The following is a 17,059-nucleotide window of genomic DNA, read 5'->3' as shown; positions in this document are numbered from 1 at the left end:
ACCCGCCCCGCTATTTCCCATCCCAACCCTAAACCCCCGTCGTCCCCAACATCCCCATCTTATCCCCATATTAAAGGTTCTAAATCGTTGCGTATTGGGTTTTTTTTTTCAAGTTACGTCAGGTAGGGTTCTTAAAAATAATTCTGCAAAATTTAATTTTAAAAATCTAATTCTCTTCTTAAATATAAATTTCAATCTATATAGCAGAGAAAGTGAAACGAAGAAATTTCAATCTATAAATTTTTGTTGGACGATCCCATGAGATGGAATGATGAGGATACGAGATTCTGTACATTGAGCAGAGATTTTATGGATTTACTGAATTACATTTCTCTGCATTTTTAAACATTCCTGGGTTGTGAAATTAATAACTCTTGAACAACTGCCATCAGTCCAGAAGAATCATTTGCCCTGTGTAACAAGTTTCAGCACTGTCACGGTATCACAATTTCTGTTCTCTTTCCGGTGACGACGATGAAACTGATATTCAAACGATCATTTGTCTTAAAGCGGGATGATGTAAACAGTTTCTGTGAAAGATTCAACCGAGAAGAAAGCAATTATATCTCGTCGATAAGCAGTCATCTGATCCTGCCATCTTCGAGACTCCGATTGCCTCTTTCCCTTGACTCCGTATCTAAGTCACCCAATTTGCAGTTCTCCAACTAATCCGATAAGACGAGAAACGTGTCGTCCTCCGGTCTCCGGATCTGGATCGGAAATCATCTCAAGGGGTTTCTGAATCGGGAAGCTGGTTTTTGCTTTCCTCACCATCAAAGGAAACACAGAAAACGGTTTCTTACACACCATTGCAACCTTTGACTGATTCATATGGATGCTTGTTTTGTGTCGGCCGATCGAACTAAGTGAACGAACGCTTCTCTACTCGATTGAGAATCGGAACTATGTTAAGTGGTTTTTAGTTTTTTAGTTTACAGCCGGTTTAACCGGCCACGGAATCGAACCCGCCACTTCTACCCGCTACAGTCATGGGATTTACGTCTCGCCTTCTTTTCACGCGATTCTCGTATCTTTTTCAACCATCAGAATTCAGAACTGAAAAGGTTTCTCTATGAATGGAAGTTTCTGAGAGTCTCAGGATTCATTGAAACCGACGCTATATTTCCTAAGATATAGGAACCCAATTGGAGCAGTGATCCTCCGGCTTTTCCTCTTTTACGGTATTCCCTCGGTTCCGCGCCTTTTTTTATGTGCTTTCCATAAAAAAGAAGCCAAACACAGCTCAGAACAGCAACAAAGACGATCTCCTGCCCTGCCATTGTCAGGCTTCGCGTTGGCTTGGTGGATGAGGCGTCTGACTGTCCGAGTTAGGAAACCTTGGAAGAGACGCTATTAATTGCCGGGAATAGCTCTGCTACCCGGCGATGTGGACGCGGTCGCCGGAGGGTCATTCTGATGAGGTAAGCAATGACGCTCTTTCGTGTTAAGTGTGAGATCTGGTTGTAAATGGTTACCGTATTTTTCAGAGCATTGCGGTCAACTATTTTTTTTTTCCACATTTATCTTATACTAGAGACTAGCGAGAATTTATGCGCCATTCGTTCGAGTTAAATCAATATCTCGGCGTCCGTTTTGTTAACAGTAATTTCGCTTCAGAAGTTGAAAGTTTGTGTTCCACTATTTATTTGCGAGCTTGTATCATTTGTGCCATCGATGTCGATGCGTTCCATCATTCTCAGACACGGAACCCCACCGTTCCCTTCTTTTATCATGTTCCACTATACGTGAAGAGAAAAAAAATTGTTGCTTTGTTTTTAGTTTTGTGCTCTTTCCTTTTTCATCTTTTGCTGAAACTTCTGAAGGTTGCAGACTTCTCTGTAAGCGAGGTAGGTTGTGGACTTAAATGATTTTTTTATCTGATTTCTGATTCTTTATTATTGTAAACTTTGTTCTTTTGTATTCGTAAGAATCCGATCTCCCTTTTTTTTGTCTTTTTAATGTGCGAAAAGCGTCTTGTGATATGCAGGGATTGAGCTTAAGCACTTCTTCCTTTTTTCTGTTTTTTCTCCTCTGATCGATCAGAGCGGGATAGTTTGCTTCCTTTGGTATCCCAGCTACTCGAACGCCCATGTTTTCGATGAAGAACGCATTTCCTGTGTGTTTCATTTATGAATATCATTTTTTGCTATTTTGTGATCGGTTTACTAATGATGGAACTGTTCGTTCCTCTGTTCTCGACCTCTCACATATAAATGCCGAAACATAATTCTCTTCTGTACATCAATGCTGATCTTCTCTGTCTTTTTGAATTACGGCATGAAATTCGTTCTAATTAGATGTTTGCCTTTTTGAGTCATAAAGTTGTGGAAGGCGGTAAATTAAGAGACGCGAGATTGTCTGAGAGTGTGATTCTTGTCAAAAGATGAAAGAAAGAACGGAGAAAGAAAATGGAACAAAGGCAGAAGGTGAAGCGGATCCAGGAACAGGTCAAAAAGTTCCCTTTCACAAGCTGTTCTCATTTGCAGACTCCCTGGATGTTGTCTTGATGACCGTTGGGACGCTTGGTGCGGCTGCAAATGGGGTCGCCATGCCGCTCATGACTGTAGTATTTGGCCAGCTTATCGACACGTTTGGTGATGCTAACCAGAACAATGTTGTTCGTGAAATAACCAAGGTAAGATACGATTCAGATGATTATTCCTTCCTAAACTGAATAACCGCGTTCTGATGACCATAAGATTTCTGAAATCGCCTGCTTAAAGCCTCGTGTTTCTGCGAATTTGTTGAGTTCTTGTTAGATGCCCTTTTCTCCTTCTTCTTCATCGTTTTTTTCTTCTGGCATCTTCATTTTCAGTGTCCATTTCAGGTTATCATTTAATCTCTTAATTATGCTGAAGTTAGAGTCCAATTAGTGATTGTTAGTTCGTTTTGTCACATTGTGTGTCATTTTCCATAGCTGTTGATTATACTCGGATGACATGGTTTAACGAGTGTTTTGAATCCCGATACTTGAATTTAGGTGGCCCTTAAATTTGTTTACTTGGGAGCAGGTGCTGGTGTTGCTTCGCTTCTACGTAAGTGCACCTGTCTTTTAGCTACTGAATTTCTTTCCACTTTGACATCAATATCGTTTTCCATTGAGACTTGGCTGCTGTCTTTGATTTTTCCATGCTCTGTTTTAATTGGTTAATACTTCATAGTGATTTTTTCATACAACACATCATTTTCCGTTCGATACCAATAGTCCTCTTAGATGACAGGACAATTCTATTAATGCACGGCAGCTTCTTCCTCAGGGAGAGATTTGTTTTCTTTCATGTTTGACTAGCTATTATATGTTTTCTTCTCTTATAGTAAACTTTTCTGTACTTTCGACTTGCACCAAAATGTCGAGCTCAATTTAGTCAACATGCTATGAATTTGCAATTTGGATTTTTTTCTGTACATTTTCTCTTATAATTTATTTTATTTTATTTTATCTGTAAGAACTGGTAATCTAGAAATTAAAAATGCTCTTTTTTAGTTTGTCTGGTCGACAGTTTGAAGTTCCGAGATGAAAATTTGGTCCTTTCAGACTATGTCAAATGGATATATAAGGTGTTTTAGTGAACACTGACTGCAGTTAGAATTAAGTTGTCTCAGCAAATGGAGCATCTCTTCTAATAACTTGAAGATGCCCTTTTACCATGCTGCAACAGATTTAATGAAGTATTATATCGCATTTTTGCATAATACAGGCAAAGCAATGAGAAAAGTAATACTTACGATTTATTGTCATCTAAGAACTCACTATTAGTCTATTACATGTCACAGAGGTTTCCTGCTGGATGGTGACTGGGGAAAGGCAAGCAGCAAGGATTCGTGGTCTGTACTTGAAAACTATACTAAGACAGGATATTGCTTTCTTTGATAAGGAAACGAACACTGGAGAGGTTGTGGGGCGAATGTCGGGGGACACAATACTGATTCAAGATGCCTTAGGGGAGAAGGTGACACTTTTCTGTGCTTAATCTGACAAGCGTATCCAGGCATAAATATGCCAACATGAGTCGACTAGTTAATCCAAATTTACTATCATTACTCATGTCTAATGTCTATTTTTTGTCACATATATTGCATAATGCTACTTAAAAAGAAGGCTCTGCATAATTAGTTACTATTAGGTGACTAAAAATTGTTAGGACTCGTGAGTTCCAACATATGGGTAGTGGTGAGAACTAGAAAGCATTTTCATTCTGCAGCTTCGTTTGCTAAAGAGAATGCTCTGTTTCTCTTAACTCAAACTGTAATCTTTCTCTCTTTCTCTTTCTCTTTCTCGATCTCATCATTTAATGATGCATATTTGCTACATAACACAAGGAAAGGTAGCAATTATCTATATTTCATTCCAGGTAATACCTGGACCTTGGATCTTACATACTCCTTTAGAAAATTCAGTAAACATTGTGTGAAGTGTTAATACAATTTCAGGCAATGTTCTAGTAGAAACAGTAAGTCATGATTGAAATAAGTCATCCAGTTCAGCCCATCTATGTGTTTTCAAAACTATGCCATGTTTGTTCTCACCAGCGGTTTGCTGTATTTTTCAGGTTGGGAAGTTTGTGCAGCTTATTTCAACTTTCTTTGGAGGCTTTGTAGTAGCATTTCTAAAAGGATGGCTTCTTTCCCTCGTGATGCTTTCATGCATTCCTCTTCTAGTAATCTCTGGTGCAGCCATGTCTATCTTTATCTCAAAGATGTCAAGCCGTGGACAAGTAGCTTATGCAGAAGCAGGAACCATTGTGGAACAAACAATTGGTTCCATAAGAACAGTATGCTCATGACGCTTGATGCCTATCCACTCTTCTTCCAAAATTTTCCTTTCAATTAGACAATCAGCACACGAATTTACCGAGTTCCCCATTTTCTGCACATTTGCTAGGTTGTATCTTTTACTGGTGAGAAGAAAGCTATATCAAAGTATAACAAATCCCTTAAAGCTGCCTATCAATCCACTGTGCAGCAAGGTCTTGCATTTGGCTTGGGAATTGGTGCAGTTTTGTTTATCATATTTGGCAGCTATGGTTTAGCAGTTTGGTACGGTAGTAAGTTGATTATTGAAAAGGGATACACAGGTGGAGATGTCATCAATGTCATAATTGCAATCATGACTGGAGGAATGTAAGTTCAAGTCAGTCTCTGCTAGATGTACTAGTTAAAAATATGCCCGTACTAAAAATGTTGATATGAAACAGGTCTCTAGGCCAGGCTTCTCCATCAGTGAATGCATTTGCATCAGGACAAGCAGCAGCATACAAGATGTTTGAAACAATTGAGCGCAAACCTCAGATTGATGCTTATGACACCAATGGGGTTGCGTTGGAAGACATCAAGGGTGAAATAGAACTAAAAGATGTTTACTTCAGCTACCCTGCCAGACCTGATGTGCAGATTTTTTCAGGCTTCTCGTTGGTTGTTCCAAGTGGTACAACTGTAGCTCTGGTTGGAGAGAGTGGGAGTGGTAAATCAACTGTTATCAGTCTAGTAGAGAGATTCTACGATCCCATCTCAGGTGAAGTGCTCATAGATGGTATCAACTTGAAGAAACTACAGCTTCACTGGATCAGGAGTAAAATTGGTCTTGTTAGCCAGGAGCCCATTTTATTTATGACCACGATTGGAGAGAATATAGCGTATGGAAAGCCAGGTGCAACACCTGAAGAAATCAGGACAGCTACAGAGCTTGCTAATGCTGCTAAGTTTATCGACAAGTTGCCGCAGGTATCCTAGTTCAACCTTTCCCCTTGGATTATATATGTTGATGGGTAGCTTAGTGGTAAATGTTATTCTCTCAGGGACTTGACACAATGGTCGGTGAGCATGGCACCCAGCTTTCAGGTGGGCAGAAGCAGAGAATTGCAATTGCTCGGGCAATCTTGAAAAACCCCAAGATTCTGCTTCTAGATGAAGCAACTAGTGCTTTGGATGCAGAGTCGGAAAGGGTAGTTCAAGAAGCCCTCATAAGGATTATGCAAGACAGAACGACTGTCGTTGTTGCTCATCGTTTGAGCACAGTGAGGAATGCTGATAGCATTGCTGTTGTTCACAGAGGAAAACTTGTTGAGCAAGGTACTCACCTGTTATCCTAATTGAACTGTTAAAATTTCTTCCTTTTAACTGCTTTTAAATTTAGACTTGTGCTTTGCTCACAGGTCCTCATTCGGAGTTGATCAAGGATCCAGAAGGGGCCTATTCTCAACTTATTCATCTCCAAGAAGTACAACAGGCAAATAACCAAGCAGAGGATGAAAGCTCCAGGGATACAGATAACATCATTTCTAGCTCTAATGCAGGAGTAGGAAGATCTGAAAGTCAGAGGCTTTATTCAAGATCCATAAGTCGAGGCTCTTCTCGTGGAAGAAGTAGTAGAAATTCGTTCTCACTTTCCTTTGGTGGTCTTCCTGGTCCCATAGGGTTACAAGAGGATGGGAAAAATAGAGACGAAGATGTGGAAAGAAATGGGCATGATGAGTCCCCCCAAAAAGTCTCTCTAATTCGGCTAGCTCTTTTGAACAAACCAGAGTTCCCACTTCTACTCTTAGGATCTGTGGCAGCCGCTGTGCATGGTCTGATCTTTCCTATATTTGGTACCTTACTTTCAAGTGCTATCAAAGTCTTCTTTGAGCCTCCACATGAGCTTCGAAAAGATTCCAAGTTTTGGGCATTAATGTTCTTCACACTAGGGGCGGCTGCTTTTGTTGCAATACCAGTTCAACAGTATCTTTTTGGAATAGCAGGTGGTAAGCTCATAAGGCGCATCCGTTCCTTGTCATTTGAGAGAGTGGTGTACCAAGATATCAGCTGGTTTGATGAACCAACAAATTCTAGGTACGTGGAGTAATGGACCAATTACACTCAATATGCATAAACTTTATAACAGTTGCAATGTTTTTATTGTTTCAGTGGAGCCGTTGGTGCGAGGCTATCAGCGGATGCTTCTACAGTGAGGAGTCTTGTTGGGGATGCATTAGCTCTTATTGTTCAGAACATATCAACAGTGGCCGCTGGGCTTGTGATTGCCATGGTTGCTAACTGGCGATTGGCTCTCATTATTCTAGCTCTACTACCATTAGTGGGTCTTCAGGGCTATGCTCAGATGAAATTCTTAGAGGGATTCAGTGCGGATGCAAAGGTTAGTACCTCCAACTACCAGGGGCAGCACCTCAGAATCCGTTAAGTTTATTTAGACCCCCTAAAATCCAACATGTAACAGTCCATACATTTCATGAAAATTTTGAAAAATAAGAAAAAAAGAGTCCGTAGCATATGGGCACCTCCTCAATCTGAGGTGAATGGGCAATTCACCCACGCTTGCCAATTACACGGTCTGTCTCTTCTTCATCTTTTTTTTTTTTTTTTTTTTTCTAAGTACATTTGCTGATTGATTACTATGGTCGCAACTGTTAAAACTAGAGACATTGACAATCATCTGATTAAATGAGGTAAATTCTCCTTCTGTAAAAATTGATTTAGAATATGTTAACAACGTGGAAGGTTGAATGCAGGTAATGTACGAAGAAGCTAGTCAAGTAGCGAATGATGCAGTGAGTAGCATTCGTACAGTTGCAGCTTTCTGTGCAGAACAAAAAGTGATGGATCTTTATGAAAGGAAATGTGAGATCCCAAGGAAAAACGGTGTTAGGCAAGGTTTAGTTAGTGGGATTGGGTTTGGTTTCTCTAACTTGGTTCTCTTCTGCACCTATGCTGTCTGTTTCTATGCTGGAGCTCGTTTCATTGAGGATGGGAAGGCGACGTTTTCTCAAGTTTTTAGAGTAAGCAGAGTACCTCGTGTCTTTTGACTTGATTCGTTCACGGTTTTTTAAGGTGCAAGGAAAGAAGTAATGATGTTCACCTTTTCCTTGACCAATCGCAGGTCTTTTTTGCCTTGACAATGGCTGCTATCGGAGTTTCTCAAACAAGTGCAATGGCTCCAGATGCAACCAAAGCCAAGGATTCTGCTGCTTCTATTTTCTCTATCATTGACCGAGAAATTAAGATAGACGCAAGCAAAGATGAGGGCACTACATTACCGACTGTTACAGGTGACATTGAACTCAGGCACGTCAGCTTTAAATACCCAACTCGCCCAGATGTTCAAATCTTTAAAGACCTCTGTCTGAGTATCTCTTCGGGGCAGGTACCACCGACTAACCGGCCATTAGAACGACTGTTTTTTAACCAGATGGTTCATCCCCAATAGCTAAACGTTACAAGGTGGGTCTTTTTTTGCAGACTGTTGCTCTTGTTGGCGAGAGTGGTTCTGGGAAATCAACTGTAATTGCCTTGCTGCAAAGGTTCTACGACCCAGAATCTGGTCGAATACTGCTCGATGGTGTTGAGATCCAGAAATTGAAGCTTAAATGGCTGAGACTACAAATGGGGTTGGTCAGCCAAGAACCCGTGTTGTTCAACGAAACAATCCGATCCAATATAGCTTACGGGAAGCAAGGTGAAGTAACCGAAGAGGAGATAGTTGCGGCTGCGGAAGCAGCTAACGCACACCGATTTATATCGAGTCTACCTCAAGGGTATGACACGAATGTGGGCGAGAGAGGCGTCCAATTATCAGGAGGACAGAAGCAAAGGATAGCCATTGCGAGGGCCATAGTAAAAGACCCAAAGATTCTTCTTTTGGACGAGGCAACGAGTGCGCTGGACGCGGAGTCGGAGCGCGTTGTTCAAGAGGCATTAGATAAAGTGATGGTGAACAGAACCACAATCGTCGTTGCTCATCGGTTAACTACGATTCAGGGGGCTGACGTGATTTCAGTGGTGAAAAATGGGGTCATTGCAGAGAAAGGTAGACATGAGATATTGATGAAGATGGCCGACGGCGTTTACGCATCTTTAGTCGCACTTAATACGAGTTCGTCGTGAAATCTTATATACGTATATACAGACGTATGAAATAACCTGACAAGGGAATACAATTCTGATTTGTAACCGGAATTTGCCTACAAAAGCACCGACCACTGCAAGAGGTCATTTCTAGTAAGGAAATCTGTTTTCGTTCTTCCCATTTATTTTGGGGAAGAGTGACAACTAAACTTGTTAAATATGCTTTTGATAATCAATTATTATTATCGTGCATTTTATTGTTATTGTTACATACCTTAGTTATTTTTTTGAGAACCCATCCTCGATGAATAGGCCTAGGAACATGTCCTTGCAAAAACTTACTTGTGATGGGTTAGAAATCTAACCAATCCCTGCCTTGTCTTCGTATGTGCGAGAGGTTATTATCAGTGAGGGAGATTGGTTTGTGATTGGACTTAAAAATTATTTTAACTGAGTTGTCCTTCTCAAAGAAAGAGTTATGTTAGGCGATGTGTGGAAAGCTTATTGGCAGTATGTTTCTTTCCATTTTCATTAGACATATTCCCCTTTCCTTTCCTTTCTGCTCTGCATCGTAAATCACATTATCGTTGATCCAGGATTCCGGACTCTTGTTTTGCTCTCCCCAACCGAATCTATGCGTTTGATATTCTTTTCTTGGTTTATTTATTTGTTTTCTTGAGGGATTAGTCGATTAAGATCTAGTGGTAGCTCTATTTTCGTCGACTCGAGGAAACTTGGACTAATTGGGGATTAGCTTGATGTCGATGCTCGACCACGAACGGCAGCTGAGCACTGATCTTCTAGTGGATCTATTGGTCTTTCCTGTAGATATCTAGCCGTGTATCGCTAGTTTTGACATATTTTTCGTCTGGTGGGTTGGATTTGGCTGCAAATGGCGAATTGGGTTGTTTTCATCGTGGCAATTGCTTGCCTACTAAGGGTTCACTATGCTAGCGTTGGTGATATAGATCCTATTTACAGGTACGTCTTTCTCTCCTTCTTTTCATTTTTTAAGTTTTCCTTCTACTCATGGCGATGGTTGAAGTTAACAGCCGTACCACTGCCCTCATCCTCTTCAAATTTTGTGTTTGATTACATTCCTTTATTGGTTTTTCAACTTGATGCTGCTTCTGCATTCTTTACAACGACCTCGAGGGTTTTGCGGGAAATATTTGTTCTCCATTTTGTCAGCCAAGTAATCTCTTTATTGAACACGTTCTGTAATAATTTCTGATCTGTTTGCGAGTTTCTTGTCTTGAATCTTTGTAAATTTGACGTATTTTTTGTTTTTTGGCTAAAATTCATCCAATAATGACAAGTTAGATTTTTTTTGGTTTATGCTAAACATTATAAGGTACGTGTAGAGATTTTGCATTTAGTTGTTTGAATGGTGCGTAGAGAGTTTAGTCAAACGCTAATTTGGAAATTTGTTGTTGTCGGATTTAAGTTCATTCTCTAAAGGCTGGAACCTTTTCTGGTCAAAAAGGCAATTCATAATTTGAACTCGTATGTACCAGTTATTTGAATCCTTATTCAAAAAAGAGTTATCTCAATTATTGGGAGTAAAAAAAAAAACTTAATGCCCCTTACACAAATGAAGTTATTTTGAGGAGGCAGGATTTCTCGATGACTGACTGTTTATTTTTTTTAATATCACGAGATAAGGTTAACAAAACCTGTGAACTTTGGGGCTACTGCAACTTTATTCTACTGCTCTCTACCATAAAAAGAATGAGAAAAAAATTAGACAGAAGAAAAAAATCTAAAAATTGAAATTTATGATGCTGACCCATTTCTCTAGATTAGTTTTTTCTCATCCATAGATTTGGTAAATGAAGGATGGTGTCTTATGATAAGCACTGACCTTGATAAGCATGTCATGTAAAAATATGCTGATACATTATAAAGCAAAAGTCACAATCAAAAGTAAAAGAAAAGAAAAAACGAAGCAATGTATTAAGTTAGCTGCAGGATGCTTTGTGAACTTAAAAACTCAAACCCTGTGCAATGATTTTTTTTTTTTTGAATGATCGGAATTTTATTAAGAAAAGGGTGCAAAAAACAAAGGGGTTATGCGCAACAGAACAAGCAAAGCCCTAGATGAGATAGTGTTCTCTACAACAAGACGTTGACCGCATCCTTTGGAAGAGAATCCACAATAGCATTTGCAGATCTATTAATATGTTTCCAAGAAACATTTAGAACCTGGGCAATGTCGCTTACCTCAGTGTGGAACAAGTGTCAAGCTTCTATGGGGGGTGAGTCTGACTCCTCATCAAGCCAATAAGCACCTTGAAATCTCCTTTACAACGAGAGGAAGCCTGAAGGATTCTTTATAGAGCTTCAGTGCCTGAAGCATGGCATGAACTTCAGCCTCAAGAGAGCCTCAACCAGGACTAAGTAAGCCAGCAGCATTATGGCTCCAGATCACAGCTCATACTTGCCAAGTGAAGGTTGTGCAAGGAACATCTATTAAATTCATCTTGAGAGATTGATCATCGGGAAGGTCCAGTAGGAAGTTTTGGGGGCTTTTAGGGTATGAGCTTGGAAATGGATTGCCAGTTTTGTCTAGTAACAGCACCTGGAATTCTATTTAAGTCTTTGGAAAGCTTGGACTAGTAGAGAATCTAGAGGTCACATGATTCAATTATACCTCCAATAGACTTAGATCTCATCACAAAAATGAGGCCATTATGAGCTAACTGTTCATTCTAAGGAACAGCAACCAGTGTCAATCTCCATAAGTTTTTACCAGATCTAGGATGAGGGGTGGCAAGGAACAGTAGCTCTTAGAACGAGTTTGGAAGACCAAAATGAAGCCCAAAGTGAGAGAGGAAGTAGCACCCAACCTGAGATGCCATGGTGCGATTGAGGAAGATGTGGTTCACATGTTCATTGACTTGTCCACAAAATTTGCAGGTCAGTAATACTAGTTGACATCTATGCTTGCAAATCTCATCAGTGGTAAGTATTTTCCCGTGCACCAAATAAAGGTTGATATCCTTGGGAATGATTATCTTCCTAAGCCAAAGTGCCTTAGTCACTAGTGTTAGACATTGTATCGGAGGAGTGAGTAAAATGAGGCCACAGATAAGAACAGCACTGGTCCATTGGCACACGATTACTTCTTCGCCCCTACCTTTGAAGTAAAAAGAGTCAAGCATATAGATTGGCGTTGGCCAACAGTGTCAATCTGGTGGTCATTAGCATCCCTTCTTGGTTGAAGTGAGGCTGCTTCTTCTGTTTTCTTCAATCCAGGCACTGCATATCACAATGGCTGGGTCTCACCCCATCTGGTAGATTGTTGGGAAGCTGATGCTAAGTGGGGCTTAATCGAGGTGTCATTCCAGAATGGAACCCAGGTGCCAGATTTGACATTAAATTTGATGTCTTGCACAAAGACAGGCTTCTGCTTGATGATCTTGCTCCATACAACAGAGAGGCCAGCATTCGAGTAAGGTGGGAGCCAAGTGTTTTCAGTATATCCGTATTTGGATGTTAAATTTTCCTGAATAAGTCTGATTTTTCATTTGCATACCTCCATAACCATTTAGCAAGGAAGGCATTGTTCATATCCTTGATTCTTGTAATGCTTACTCCCCATGTTTTTTTCCGCTTTGCAACCTTTTTTCCAATTGACCAGGTTGCATTTGAATTTATCTGAAATGTTGATTCAGTTGTCTCAATTTGGCCAGCAACTCTAGAGGCGTGAGTATGTGGGATAAATGTTTTCATTCTACTTTTTTTTTTTTTTGAAATAGGTTTTTATTTGACTTATCATAAAAAGTCTTACGTCTGGCTTTTTATTTGACTTGTCACCAAAAGTCTTACGACTGGCTTTTTATTTGACTTATCACCAAAAGTCTTATGCCTGGCTCTGCAATTGAATTGTTTACTTTCTCCGATCTTTTATCTATCTGAAATAAATAAACTGAAGAGAGGCCTGTTGGAGCAAATATATACAGACAAGTGGTGTCAACTTTAGAACTCTTTTCCTTCAAGGTGCTTGCCTTTTACATGTCATGATTCATGTGATCACATCTAAGGCTTTTCAAGGCTGCCTTAAGACTGTCACGGAATGAATAAGATAGTATACTTATAGCAACTCCTTTTTTTCTGGTGAGCAATTGATGTTATGACGATGTCCCAGTGATGATTCATGAGGGTAACAGACAATCTTGGCATTGTATGACCCCTTGTGGATACCTCATGGAAGAATCCAATTTTATTCATATGCCCAGGAATTAAATATTTTGGCTTCTTAAATAATAGGTTTTTAGAATGTGTGATCTCTGGTTCCACCCATGTTACTGAACCAGATTGATCCTGCTGTTGTCATTAACATATATGAATATTGTATATATGCACCTTTAGTTCTTTGCACTGCTTAAAAATCATATAGTAACAATTTCACGAAAAAAAAAAAAACTTACTATTGTTTGCAAGGATTAAGATCCTTAATATTGTATCAGAGAGGGGTATGTTGGTAATGGTTGTTGCTGGACATCTATCTGGATCCTTTTAGGCCTTGTTTTCTCATCAAGCTGGAGGAGAGATGGTTGCATTCAACTGAAAGAATATCATAGATGTGATTGCTATAGAGAAATTGGAATAGATCACTGCCCACGGCATGGTGCTTATGTACATTTAAACATTTCTATAATAGTAAAAAGGGATTTCTCATAAGGTACACTTTTGGATGTTTGTTTCTAGACATTTATCTGGATCCTTTTAGGTCTTGTTTTCTCATCAAGCTGGAGGAGAAATGGTTGCATTCAACTGAAAGAATATCATAACTGTGATTGCTATAGAAAAATTGGAATAGATAACTGCCCACGGCATAAGTGCTTATGTACACTTTTGGCCGCCTTTAGCCTATGGTCGACAAGTAACGGTCAGTTAATTTCTGCTTGTGACATTTGTCACATGAATCTCCAAATTTCAGTCGGACAAGGATGGAAATTGTTTGTGATATTCATCTGTGGGGGATTTTCCAGTAACACTCTAGCACGCTCAAGCCTGCAAAAATAAATAATGGGCCTGAAACATGGGGACAACAAACAGGTACAAACTAAACGAATCATGAAGTGGACCCAACAAAAAAGACATCCTGTTCTAATATAATGTTAAAGTTTGACTCAAATTCATCCAAAAATGACTGACTAAAGTTTGTAAACCTTTTTCCTACTAATAACTCAAGATTTTACCTGACAATATCTGTAGGATTTACCCATAAACAAAAAAAGATCTTGTGTTGCTAAATTGGTGAATTGATGATCGGCAAAAAGAAAAGGAAATGATGAAAAACTTCAAAATTTCACTAATGTGCTGTTAATTGTTGTTTCTTCCCATTACAGAAAGTTATTTCCTGTTGCACAATGATAACGTGTCTAAATGGTGTTTTCATTTGAAGTGACATTATCTTGTGCCCCTAATCAGGAGTTGCATCGGACAATGTGAGAAGAGTGGATGTGTTGGAGATACCTGTTTTCAGAATTGTAGATTTTCAACCGACACTGCTATAGATGGTCCATGGTACATGCAGGAGCCCCTTTACCGGCAGTGGAAGCAGTGGGACTGCAAGAGTGACTGTCAATATCACTGTATGTTAGAAAGAGAGAAAGAGAGGGAAAGACTGGGCCATGGACCTGTCAAGTACCATGGAAAATGGCCTTTCAAACGTGTATTTGGCTTCCAGGTTTGTCATTATCATATCTACTACCCTGGCCTATCTCATTGTCTGCCACCTCCACTACTGGTTCTGCTGCTTCATTAGTCTGAGCTTCTACATAAAAAATCCTAGAACTTCCATAATTTGCCTTGACAATGCTTGATTTATTCTACTGTATATGGAACTATTCTGTTGCAGTTGCTGGAAATTCTTTCTTGTAGAATGTCGCGGTGATGCTTTGGATTTGTGCAGGAACCAGTTTCTGTGGCACTGTCTGCACTAAACCTGGCCATGCAATTTCATGGATGGCTATCCTTCTTTGTCCTTCTATACTATAAGCTGCCTCTGCGACCTGACAACAGAAAGACATATTATGAGTATACTGGTCTATGGCACATTTATGGAGTCTTAGCCATGAACTCGTGGTTCTGGAGTTCTGTATTCCACAGTCGGTAAGTTTTACTTGAAAGTTTTTCTATTTTTGTATCTCCATACTGATTTTGTCTTAAAACATCTTACAGAGACATTGATTTGACCGAGAAGTTAGACTATTCTTCGGCTGTGATTCTATTGGGTTTCTCCCTTTTTTTATCAATCCTCCGAGCTTTTAGTGTAAGGGATGAAGCTGCAAGAGTCATGGTGGCCGCTCCTTTGCTTGCGTTTGTGACAACCCACGTTTTGTACCTCAACTTCTATAAACTTGATTATGGTGATGCTTTCATTTCACTATTCAAAACTTCCTTTTTTAATCAATATCCATGTTTCATGAGTCCTATCTATTGGCTAAAACTTCTTCGAATCCCGCAGGTTTAAACATGAAGGTCTGTGTTGCCATGGGTGTCACCCAACTTCTCATATGGGCTATTTGGGCTGGTGTAACCCGCCATCCGTCGCGCTTCAAGCTGTGGGTAGTTGTACTGGGAGGTGGGGCAGCCATGCTTTTTGAGATATATGATTTCCCGCCTTACAAAGGTTATGTGGATGCCCATGCTCTGTGGCATGCTACGACCATTCCCCTGACGTATGTGTGGTGGAGCTTCATAAGAGACGATGCTGAATTCAGGACCTCAAACCTCATCAAGAAGGTTAAGTGAATAGCTTCATCTTTGCCACCATGCTACTGACAAACAGTTTTAACTGTATCAGTTCATCCCTTCTTTAGTTGTAGCCGATTCCTTTCTCCTGCGGATGCTTCTTTGCCTGAATGCCTGTCCGGGAAGCAACGTAGAAAAGGTGAAATTTACAAAGAAAAAAAGGGAATTCGTGGAACAAAATCCCGGACTGAGTTTCGGAAAGCGAATTGGAAATGAAACTAGAATTGAAAGCAAAATGTTATTATTTTATGGGTTTGCTTGTGACTGGGATGCATGGATATTCCAATGAGTTACTGCAATCACGGACAAACTTCATTCTTATCTCAATTTACTCATTTCCAAGAATCGATTTAATCATCTGAAAACGAGGATCTCCCTAGTATCTAATTACATTGAAATTATGACATGAGCACTACTCTTTTATTCCATTATAGTAAATGGGACAAAGATTGGTTGATGAATTATGGAATATGCATAGGGATATGATCATTTTTGCAAATATCATACCATTTTCAAAAATTATTAACATGTGTTTTTAATTCATATGAACTTCAAGTTAAGGATAACAAAATGGGTAGCTCGAAAGTATGTTACTAATAGTATTACTAGTGTATTTTAAACACGTCTTCTAGTAAAAATATTATGAGGTCTATGATAAAAGTTTAATACAAAAGAATTATCAATCAAGTTATTAAGTGAAAACCCAAAACAAAAACGACAAATAACTTAATTTTATATATGAAAATTATAAATTAACTCCCAACCTCGTAGAAGAGCATTCAATGAGTTTATAGAGGCATAAACTAAACCTTTGGAAAATTATTTTTTGTGCTTCAAATTATGAATTTTTCTTGTAAAAAGAAAAACTTCAAGTTTGCCTAAATCTTCCAATTTCTCTTCACATTCTTGCCATTTGTAGTTTCATCAAGCTTCATTTCACGAGCTTAAAGATTTAGAAACTTGTATCTTAGTAGGAGAATGGTTATCTCTCCAAAAGAAAGTTGTAAGTTTTATTTTTTTCTTTTGTATTTTCACTTTTTATACAAAAGGTTTCCTAATAACTTGGAAGTTAGAAGATTTGGTATTGAGCTAATCGGTAAAAGGAGTGCCTACCAAAGCCAAATTTTGCTTGTATTAAATCTCTTAGGAGAACTTGAGATGGTGTAATTGGTTTAAAGAAAGCAAGAATCTCTTTGCATTTTTCACTACTATGACGAATTTTTTTTGCCAAACTTTCTTGGATGGTGATTACCACTAAGGGAACATCGATAACTAAAAATCTTAGCCTCTTATAGTTGTGTGCACGTATTTTTATTTTTTCTTATTTGCTTATATTTAATTATACCTTAATATCTTAAAATTTTATTTTATATTCAATTCACCGCTCTTGAGACACCACTTGGGCCAATACAACCACCTCCCCTTTTTATTTCTCTTATTTTTTCCTCTCCTCTCG

At 39.2% G+C, this 17,059-nt stretch overlaps 2 protein-coding genes across 3 annotated transcripts; both read left to right on the top strand.

Annotated features, from left to right (window-relative positions):
- Positions 1-1,264: 1,264 nt before the first annotated feature.
- Positions 1,265-9,090, top strand: LOC137962063 (ABC transporter B family member 9-like). 2 transcript variants are annotated; one of them, XM_068808881.1, is made up of 13 exons: positions 1,265-1,421; positions 2,323-2,635; positions 2,981-3,035; positions 3,775-3,950; positions 4,551-4,772; positions 4,883-5,121; positions 5,196-5,721; positions 5,796-6,069; positions 6,153-6,828; positions 6,904-7,132; positions 7,506-7,772; positions 7,874-8,137; positions 8,233-9,090. In XM_068808881.1, exons 2-13 carry the CDS (start codon positions 2,384-2,386, stop codon positions 8,875-8,877), a joined length of 3,825 nt encoding a protein of 1,274 aa, XP_068664982.1. In that variant the 5' UTR covers positions 1,265-1,421; positions 2,323-2,383; the 3' UTR covers positions 8,878-9,090. The 2 variants fall into 2 exon arrangements, with proteins under 2 accessions (XP_068664982.1, XP_068664909.1); XM_068808808.1 differs by lacking the exon at positions 1,265-1,421 and adding an exon at positions 1,602-1,847.
- A 228-nt stretch (positions 9,091-9,318) lies between these two features.
- On the top strand, positions 9,319-15,913 carry LOC137962206 (uncharacterized). The gene is made up of 5 exons (XM_068808982.1): positions 9,319-9,819; positions 14,278-14,536; positions 14,762-14,961; positions 15,031-15,218; positions 15,317-15,913. The coding sequence occupies exons 1-5, from the start codon at positions 9,731-9,733 to the stop codon at positions 15,601-15,603; spliced, it is 1,023 nt and encodes a 340-aa protein (XP_068665083.1). The 5' UTR covers positions 9,319-9,730; the 3' UTR covers positions 15,604-15,913.
- Positions 15,914-17,059: the final 1,146 nt, after the last annotated feature.

This window comes from Aristolochia californica, unplaced genomic scaffold (genome assembly GCF_029961685.1).
Source record: "Aristolochia californica isolate CCGP_79_NKW_82.1479 unplaced genomic scaffold, dmAriCali1.0.hap1 SCAF_1, whole genome shotgun sequence".
Classification (NCBI taxonomy): domain Eukaryota; kingdom Viridiplantae; phylum Streptophyta; class Magnoliopsida; order Piperales; family Aristolochiaceae; genus Aristolochia; species Aristolochia californica.
Note: the sequence above shows the minus strand (reverse complement) of the source record. Positions and strands in the feature narration are given on the sequence as shown.

Excerpts from the sequence above, each read along its gene's own strand:
- LOC137962063 (XM_068808881.1), top strand. The coding sequence starts at position 2,384 with ATGAAAGAAAGAACGGAGAAAGAAAATGGAACAAAGGCAGAAGGTGAA. Across the intron at positions 3,036-3,774 it reads TGGTGTTGCTTCGCTTCTAC|AGGTTTCCTGCTGGATGGTG; the intron begins GTAAGTGCACCT and ends TACATGTCACAG. Across the intron at positions 7,133-7,505 it reads GATTCAGTGCGGATGCAAAG|GTAATGTACGAAGAAGCTAG; the intron begins GTTAGTACCTCC and ends GGTTGAATGCAG.
- LOC137962206 (XM_068808982.1), top strand. The coding sequence starts at position 9,731 with ATGGCGAATTGGGTTGTTTTCATCGTGGCAATTGCTTGCCTACTAAGG. Across the intron at positions 14,537-14,761 it reads AACGTGTATTTGGCTTCCAG|GAACCAGTTTCTGTGGCACT; the intron begins GTTTGTCATTAT and ends GGATTTGTGCAG. Across the intron at positions 14,962-15,030 it reads AGTTCTGTATTCCACAGTCG|AGACATTGATTTGACCGAGA; the intron begins GTAAGTTTTACT and ends AACATCTTACAG.